The sequence below is a fragment of the Nothoprocta perdicaria genome, unplaced genomic scaffold, assembly GCF_003342845.1.
Source record: "Nothoprocta perdicaria isolate Ctin4 unplaced genomic scaffold, notPer1 scaffold_4, whole genome shotgun sequence".
In the NCBI taxonomy this organism is placed as follows: domain Eukaryota; kingdom Metazoa; phylum Chordata; class Aves; order Tinamiformes; family Tinamidae; genus Nothoprocta; species Nothoprocta perdicaria.
This window is the reverse complement of record NW_020455643.1, coordinates 8,547,973-8,557,808: the sequence shown is the minus strand read 5'-3', so window position 1 is coordinate 8,557,808 and position 9,836 is coordinate 8,547,973. Positions and strand designations below refer to the sequence as shown.

The 9,836-nt window shown below is 37.4% G+C and overlaps 1 protein-coding gene across 1 annotated transcript; it reads left to right on the top strand.

Moving 5' to 3' along the window:
- The first annotated feature begins 1,399 nt into the window (after positions 1 to 1,399).
- LOC112952423 (cytochrome P450 2J2-like) lies at positions 1,400 to 9,452 on the top strand. Its single transcript, XM_026045278.1, has 9 exons — positions 1,400 to 1,598; positions 2,618 to 2,780; positions 3,227 to 3,376; positions 5,001 to 5,161; positions 5,777 to 5,950; positions 6,164 to 6,305; positions 6,966 to 7,153; positions 7,613 to 7,754; positions 9,274 to 9,452. The coding sequence occupies exons 1-9, from the start codon at positions 1,428 to 1,430 to the stop codon at positions 9,450 to 9,452; spliced, it is 1,470 nt and encodes a 489-aa protein (XP_025901063.1). The 5' UTR covers positions 1,400 to 1,427.
- Positions 9,453 to 9,836: the final 384 nt, after the last annotated feature.

Genomic DNA, 9,836 nt, shown 5'->3' with positions numbered 1-9,836 from the left:
AACAGAAACAAAGAGGAGGAATTTTCTTTGTTCACACATTCAATTTTTTTTTTCTTCTTTTTGTTTACATTCATTCTGTGCTCTAAGCTACACTCACCCTCTTCCTTTGGTGCTTGTCTGAACATCCCRTGCCTTCATTATTCCCTTCCCACAGAAAAATTGTGACTCCGCTGACCCWAGTTGCGAAGCTCTGAATTTTAGCRGTGGAGAAAACAAAAAAACAAACAACGAAAAAAAAGAGTTGAGAAATCTAATCGTCTAAATGAGCATCACCACTGAAGGAAACCCCGCAGGGGAGTTTAACCATCGTCTGGTCTGTTTAGCTTGTCAGTAAGGTGGGCAGCAGATTTGCACTACCTTGCAAGCAATTTCTGCACAGCCTGGAACCACTCGCTGTTCTCTGTGTTTTCTAATACTCACTGGGGTTGTATTTGCACCCTGCACCAATAAATAAATAAATAAACCCAATCTTTTTTTATAACAGGTTTTTATAACAGGGCAGATGACACCCACCCTCAGCAGAGGTCCACCTCACAACCCTTGGCATCTCCTGCAAGTCACACTCAGTGCTTCTGGTGATGCTGTTCTTTCCCTGCCCACTGCTGTTGTTGCTCTTGCTTCCCACTCTGATGGCCTGAAACCTTCATTACAAAAGCAAATTGCCTCACCTGTTCAAAACAGACAGATTTAACACCTCTACTGTCTTTATTTGTGAGCTCTTGCAATATAGTACTTACTAGATGAAACCRAGCATGATTTGCATGGAGAGGAGCTGCTCACACTCGCTATAGATATTAGTATAACTTATTTCYTATAGATATTCTCCTATATTTTCTTTCATAAGAGATCAAATTAGCCTTGTACAGCTATTTCATYGTTTATCATTTTAGAGTCTGCAAACTAGCAGAATATTGGGCAGATGCTTCTTCTATAAAAGAAGCCACATAATAATTGCAGTGTTATATAATATTATGTCATATATGTTACATATCACTGCATAATAATTGCAGCGGCAGGTCACGAATAATGCATCCATARTATTTTAATGTTGTTTAACTGCTGGGAACTGCAAGAGGTGCTACCACTATGCAGGACACCTGATATCCTTGGATAACTGTTTAGATATCTAATTACTACTCAGACCTCATATCAACACTAAAAGGAACAAAACGTTGAGTAAAAAGATCACCAAAGAGGGTAGGTGGGGCTTGGCTAAGGCAAGATCACGTATTCCAAAGTTTTCTAAAGACTTCAGCTGTGTAAAATGTAAACTGCATCATAGGGAGACTGACTAGACTGACTGAAAGCAAGTGCTACAGGAGGCAAATATTCTTTAGACAGCAGTAGAGGTGCTCTACACAACTCCAGATTGCCAGAGAAAATCATACGCAGAAAGAAGAGYAACCAGGCGGGAAAGCTTTGATAAGATGTTGGGGATTATTGAGGTCTTTATAGTTCTGGTAGCATCTCTCCTGATTTTGCAATTCCTAAAGTTGCAATGGATGCGTAATCAGCTGCCTCCAGGACCAGCTCCCCTCCCTGTCTTTGGAAACCTGTGGCTCCTGAACTTCAAACTTCGACGAGAAACTCTTGCTCAGGTATTTATTTATTTCTGCGGCTGAAAATTCATCTGTATGTATTTTAAATTAAATTGTATATTGTATAGGAATAGCCTAAAATTAGAAAATTATTTTCTTAWCCTAAATTCATAAGTTTAATTAGCAGCCACTATTCAAAGAATACATAGACTCTTCCACTGGCAAAAATATTTCCAATTAAAAAAGACATAATTGCTTTATTCGTTGTTATTTTCTCTTCCAGATATATAAAATCCTTATATATTAACRTCACAAGCTCTAAATGTCAGCAACACGATATTCCATTGCCAGTTTTATTCTCTGTTATATTTTGTGTTTGTATCACATCTTGTAAACCATCTGTGGGAGAAGTAACACTGATGTCACTGGAATTTCTCCAGGCTGTGAGCAGTCTGATCTCTGTTAGATATTCTAAACTCACTCCCTTTTGCTTGTTCATACAAAATCTTGCAATTCCTAAATACTTAAGGAAATGAAGCAGGAAAAAAAAAAGTGGTTTCTGCTCAAATCACAGTATTATTACTTAACAAGCCAATTCGAACTTTTACAAAAGGAACTTGCTTCAAACTCCATTTTAAGGGAAAATATGAACATGATTTGAAGAAAGATAAGAGAAAAATGATTGTAAAACTGCAAGAGTGCAAAAATATTTCTTTGCTTTCTCCAGACACTAAAGGTAAGAAAACACAGCAATTTTACTTAAAACAAAGAAAAAATAGCCCTGGAATTTTGCCTTTGTTCATTTGTTCTTTGACTGTGAGCTGACAGAGAGGATGTTTGAGATATTTTCAAAAATGTTATTTTGAGAGTTCTTAGTGTTTTGCTCCATAAAACGAGATATAACTATCTCCTGCACCAAAGCATGCAACAACAGAAGGCTAAGTTTTGACCAAATCCTTAATCCAGTTTGATGGTGGCAAACAGGCTTTGTTACAATTACAGAAAACTCTTAAAAGCAATTTTTATATATGTATATGTACTTATTCATATTTATTAATATGCTATTATTATCTCCCCAGTTAACCAACACCTATGGAAATATCTACACGGTGTGGCTGGGCCAGTCACCTGTGGTTGTACTGAACGGATACAAAGCAGTCAAGGATGGTCTAGTCACCCACTCAGAAGAGCTTTCTGGTCGACCTCTCACTCCTTTCTATGCAGACATGATGGGTGAAAAAGGTACAAGACAGCACAGTCCTGAAAAATAAAGATGACATTGTAAAGAGGCAATCCCCATGCACCCGCATACAGAATTTCCTGCCACATAACTACCAACTGGGCAAACGGGCTGCATGTAGAGCAAGTATATTAAGAAAATGAAAAGCAAAAGTTGGCCTCTTACACGGCGTATTGTTGGCTTCTTTTCCTACTGGATTCAAAGGAACATCTAGAAAAGAAGCCCTTCAATTGCAGCAGTTCTAAACCAGTTCTCAGATTTCAGAGTCACATTTGTAAGTGACTGTGATTGCCAGTGACAAAAGCCCTATTAAAAACCAAAAGCAGTATCTGAAATCCTTATATTCTCTTTATTCCTGAAATAGATCTTAATTTAAATTTCATTTTGTCTCTTGCAGTGGAAGGATTTCCCTTCCCAGCAATGAAATGAATGTTTCTGTTTTCTTCAGGCATTTTTCTGACAAGCGGGCACACCTGGAAGCAACAAAGACGCTTTGGCATGACAGTTATAAGAAGCCTGGGACTTGGTAAGAACAGCCTGGAGCATCAAATACAAATGGAAGCCTCTCACCTCGTGGACAACTTTGCAAACACAAAAGGTAAATCCCACTAAAAGAAAGAGACTTGGAGCTTTTTCTGAAATATAGTAGATTCCAGGAGTGAAATTCTCAGCACACATTTTACGAGCAATACGGATACGATTTTACATATTAGCGGGGCTTTCACTGGCTTCTTAATTGCATTCTTGGAAAAAAAACAAAAAATGTTTTGTCTGCAGAGTTGGCAATATAAAATTGTTTTTAAAATAAGGAGAATGAAAAAATGTTTATTATCAACACAGTCTTGAGGACAGCTGGTAGCAATTCCTACCCACGAGGGAATTTTGAAACAACCTTTGTTTTTCTCCATAAAAACACAATTTGTGACCTGYAAAATTGTGACCTCCTAGTTCTAGTGCAGCAGACCTTTTGGATTTGGCAAATGGAGAGCCCCAACACAAGTAATTTATTATTCAGTCTGTTAACCTTTTTTTGGAGATCTAGATGAAACAGAAACCAAGAAGACTTTAAGTAAATCGGCTAAATATAAATATTCTGAACAGCCAAATCCCTCAACCACATCATGTTCCATACTGACAAGAAAATGCATAAAAGTTGCCTAAGGTCCCTCTGCCAAGAAGGAAATCACCACCTACCCTCATCTTTATTTAATTCACCTGTACTTTTCCTAAGAGTTCCAAATCAGAATGTCACTATGCTGGATGGAATACCTCTGCTTTACAATAATCACAAAACATATACTCTAGCTATATTTTAAAGGTTATAATTATATTTTATTACTCACTGGGAAAAAAAAAGAATTTCAAGTCATAAAATCACTGATAGCTGAAAACTCCCTGCTAATTAGATTTCRCCAATAGCTCTACTACCAACACTCCGTTATAAAACTGCAAAAATTTCCTTCATACTCTTTATCATGCATTCAATTTGGAACCCCTAAATTAACATTTTGTTCACTCTCTCTTTACCCTTACTTTTGCAATTCAGCTTTCTCTCTTGCCTATACATTCCAGCAAGCTTTCAAGATCATTCCTACTGACTATAGACCTAAGTGTTATTATGTTAATACAGATTTTTATACATTCCATCCATTTAAATTGAAGGTAGGAATGTATAAAATTGAAAAAAAAATACAACTTAAATGTGAAGAATATTTTACCAATATGAACATAAATGTACATTGTTATATGTCTACATAACATTTCATGTTAGTAACCGCTGCTTTTACCCTTTTTTTTATAGGAGTTGTTTTCTAATCTCTAAAATAACTATCACACAAGTTCTCTCCTTGCAGTCTGTGAAAAGATTACAGCTGAAAGTCAAGCTGTACAAACGTTGATATCTGCCTTCAGATTTGAGAACTTATGTTCCAACCCACTCTTTGTGCTTTCACACAACACAGACCACGGGTCAGATGGTAAAAGAGACCTAAAACCAAATATTCACTGAATCTTACAAGAGTTAAAAACAGATTTTTCTCTACACTTACAATCTTTCCCCTTAATTCTTATTAAACTAGAGTTCACTTGTGCAGAATTAACCTAGAAGTGCGATCTTCTATTCTAAATTGTCACTATTAATGTGAAAAAAATTCTTTGCCTCCTTTCCTTTTCCTCGCTGTGACCTATTCAGAGCTACTCACTGTTACTTGCTGTATTCACAGGCAAGCCTTTTGACCCCTGTACCTTCGTTGTCCACGCTGTTGCAAATGTCATCTGTGCTGTTGTTTTTGGTCATCGCTTCTCCAGCAAGGATGAATCTTTCAGCAAGCTCATCAAAGCTGTTCATTCTGTGATCTATTTTCAAGCTACTATCTGGGGAAGGGTAAGAATTTTAATTTTCTTGTTCTTCTTCCTTTAAGGAGGAATTGTGCACAAAAGTTAAGTCCTCAATTAAAGTTAATGTTAATAATTTTCATTTAGACTTTAGAATATAAAAATTGTAAAAAACTCCTCTAAGACACCGGCATCATGACAGAATAATATTCTAAAGTTCTTTAAAGCCTAACTACTGCTCAGGTTGTGCTGACATGGGATGTTAACATTTTTAACTGAAACRGGTTCTCCAACGCTTCCCTATAAAGAGGATTTTTGCTCTGTTTTTAAGGCAAGGTTGGGAAAGTCTCCTGTTTGTGAGCTAGATTCAGCCCATGATTGCTCTGATTCACCCATTTTCAGACCATACTTCTTTTTGCATTATTAGATACGTATCAAAAAAAGCAAAACATAATCATTTCCCTGCTCTTCTATGACCTGGCATCCACTCACCACATGGTGTTGCCACTCCATTTTTGACAGGGAAGGTCAAGTCACTTGTGAATAGATCCCTCATCACAGGCATAAATTAAACAAAGGCTGTGGCAACAGTTCTACAGGAAATCAAAACTGGCTTCTCAGTTTAAAAGAGTTCCTGTTCTTTCCTTTCTGTTCAAAATCACAGATGTATGACGCTTTTCCATGGCTTATGCAGTACTTCCCAGGACCTCATCAGGAAGTGTTTGCACACAGTCATTTCATGCACAGTTTAGTCAGGGATGAGGTCCAGATTCATGGGACACAYAACACAGGTGATCCACGTGATCTCATTGACTTCTACCTGGCTCAAATAGCAAAAGTAAGTATTTATTTACCACACTAACCCTTCCTTGGCTTCARTGTCTACTAYAAATAGTTGYTCTTCAAATACTGCTATAGAAYTTTACCTGGGTATTTAATTTGTTTRGCACAGCAGATGTTCTGGTGGACTGCTCATTCTTTTCACCAAGCAATACCAATTTTCACACGACCATATCTAAAATGATCCATTTCTTGTGAATATTCCCTACAGACCAAAGATGACCCTACCTCTACTTTCAACACTGACAACATGGTTCAGACTGTGGTTGATCTTCTGCTGGGAGGAACAGAAACAACGWGTACCACCCTTCTCTGGGCACTGCTCTATATGATGAAATTCCCAGAAATACAAGGTTAGCAAAAACCATTTTCAGAGAGGACTGAACTCAGCATTACACTGTAATGATACTCATTATGAYGCAATTAATAGTTCAGCCATTTAGAAATACATCAATATTAATTGTTAATAATGAATAATATAAACAGGGATATGTCAGTAATTGAAATCTAAGAAATTAAAGTTTAATCAATGAAACAAACATGTATTTTCCCCACTAGCTCCCTAAGAGAATGCAAGCAGAATTTTACAGAAGCAACTACCATGCTCTTGTAAGAAAATAAAACAAAGGCAGAATGGCAGAATGGCAAAGATAATTTCATAAATAACCAAGGTTCCTCTGAATCTACTAAGCAAAGAACCTTTAAAAAGGAACCTAGTCTGATATGAATTTGTAAAGAAAAATGGTGATTGTCATTTCAAATTCGAACGTGCCTTGGAAACATGTTCATCAAGTGGGATGTGTCCTGAGCACAAGATCATCCTGTGCTCTGGGCCCATGCCCTTTCTTGAATGCAAACCAAYACAGCAGCCAAGCCACACGCCAAGGCATTTCACGGCAACACAAGGTCTTCTTCTTCCCCAGGCACGGATCACATCCAGAACACCGCTGTGAACAAAGTAAAATATTTTCATTCCTCTGAATGAAATTCCCTTTTCGTTTCATTCCGCACAGCCAAGGTTCAGAGGGAGATAGAAGCTGTCCTGGAACCCTCCCAACTAATCAGCTACGAAGACCGCAAGAAGCTGCCGTACACAAACGCCGTGATCCACGAGACCTTGCGCTACAGCAACATCACCTCCGTCGGGGTCCCTCGCCAGTGCGTGAGGAACACGACCTTGCTGGGCTTTCCCATTAAACAGGTACGGAGTGCATATTCACTCACTTATGGCTTGCGCTTACTAATATTTAGTATTTGTATCACATTAACATCTGCCATTCCTGATGTGGCTTTGGAAGCATGTGGCAACATGTCACGGACAGGGAATAAATCCGACTGCCCTGAATGAGGGATAAGTCTATATAATGACAGTCAAAACAAAGCTTGGGAAGGGTACAAGCAGAAGCATTGAACACAGAAACTGAAGCCTTCTATCCCAGTATCCATGCAGAGTTAATGTCTGAGAATTCCCTTACACCAAACAGATAATACACTGATTTTTTATGCCACTAAATCCAGACATAAAAAGAAAATGCAAAAACAGAATCCAAACACTGGGCAGGATGTGCACATTATCTACTACAAAGAAGGAAAGGCCTTGATACGATTGAATCCTTATTCAATCACACATGGAAAATTGAATCTCTGCTTCTTTTTGCAGGGGACACTTGTACTGCCCAATTTGCACTCAGTTGTGTATGACTCGGARCACTGGGAGGCCCCTTGGAAGTTCAATCCAGATCATTTCCTTGATTTGGATGGCAACTTTGTAAATAAAGAAGCTTTCTTACCTTTCTCAGCAGGTAACGTCCCAACATTTTTATCTTGGTCATTGTGTCTTGGAGGAAGGACTAAAAATATTAACCTGTTTCTAGACTTCCCAGTTCTGCAACTTAAGAAATACACTTTTATAAAAGTATGTTTAACACAAAGATATAAAGTCAGATGGTCTGCTCCAAGGGCCGCAAATATTGTCTTGCAGTTTATGTTTGTATATGCTTAAACAGAGGACCTATATGCCTAGAAGACATTCTTGGTATGTGCATGGACCCCAGGATATCTGAGCTCCCCACAGTCCTTGTAACACCCGCAGATCAGCAAATGGATTTATTTTCACATTACAAATGGTAGTAGTATCCTCTCAAAATATACACAGGTAATACTTGTAAGTCAGGAAATTGAACCCAAAACCTATAACTAATAACCTATCAACAGGTTCTYCAGCATCTCCAGAAAACTAGAAACCACCAGTCTTTTCAGTACAATATTATTTTGTAATCAGAAAAAAAAAAAATCAAACTTTTCAGAAGCAATACTGGGGTGTTCAATAACAAATACCGAACTTGCGATGCAGTGATACAAAGGCAAGGAAAGAAAAGCAGAACAAAACATAGCCTGGAGAATATTCTCATCAGCCTCTCCAATAATTAGATTATAAGGAAAAACAATATAAACACAGGAAGCTGGCATTATTTCCCCAAAAAATAAAATATAAAAATTAAGCAATAATACACCATTTTCATAAAACAGTTTTCCACGTTACAGTAAAAGAAAATATCATTGTTCATTTACTGAAGCTAAAAAAATCAATTACTAAACAGTGTACAAAACAATCAACTTAAATACAATGAATACGATTTTCAAAACAAACTGCCCAACTTGCCTGTAAATCCTAAAAACATATCTGCAAAGTAACTTAGCATCTTACCGCATTTGCTCACCAAATGTCTGCCTAGTAGTCTACGTGAAYGAAGACAACTAATTTACCATTTTAACCAGGGAATAGGAATTTTTTTTCACTTGTTTCGTTAGTAATTCTATTTTATAATATTCCACGAATGCTGAAATACACTTCAGCAAAACGAAGAATGAAAATTCAGCAAAATGAGACACTGAGCCTATACACTGCTCTACATATGCCTAGGTTTCATTCCCATGCCTCATAACTTCTCCTGGACTGCGAATACTCTGCTATATGGACCAAATTCAGCAGTTCTTGCTTTCTAACAGCACTGCAACAAGTCTAATTACATCCTTCTATTTATCTTCAGAGCTGTGTCCCACAGTGTTCCAGTTCTTTCCCTTCAGCTCCCAAAGGAGCAAGTTTCTATTATATATGAAAAGAAAAAAGGATGTTATAGCATCAAATATAGTTTTCTCAATGAAATAAAAGTAAATATTCCCTCCTGAAAGCATGTTCTGTCTTTGTATGAAAGAGAAATTAACTTAAATCAATAGAATTTATGTAACTCAGCATATTTTTTTCTCAAGTTCTTTTTCAAAACTTTGCTTTACCACAACTATCTTCCCTATTTTCTACAGGGCACCGCGTCTGTTTGGGGGAACAGATGGCACGGGTTGAATTGTTCATCTTCTTCACCAGCCTGCTTCGGGCCTTCACGTTCCAGATCCCCGAGGGAGTAAAAGAAATCAATCTGGAATATATTTTGGGTGCGATACTGCAGCCACATGCATATAAACTCTGCGCTATTCCACGCTAGTCTGCAACATATTACAAAGCAAAAGCACTTCTGCCAGCCATTATAGATATTATAAATATTAAAAAAAAACCTCTATCTCATTTGAATTTAGATAGCTCAGCATAGCAAATGAATATGAATATATTTAGGAAGTCTCACCTTGTTCATGTAAGCTGTTTGCAATTAAAATAAATGTACTTGCCAAAGCTTATATAATCATGTCTTAGGTATATAAAAGTACAAAACAGTATGTTGGGGGGCGTGGGGGAAGAAAAAAAGGCATTTACATACTTGGAATAGCAAAAGACTACCTTAAAATAGCAGAACTGTTCTGATGCAGCAAAGATGCACAAATTAAAATTTTATTTCAGCATGCTGTTAGTCACTCCTCTGTGTCCATGAAAG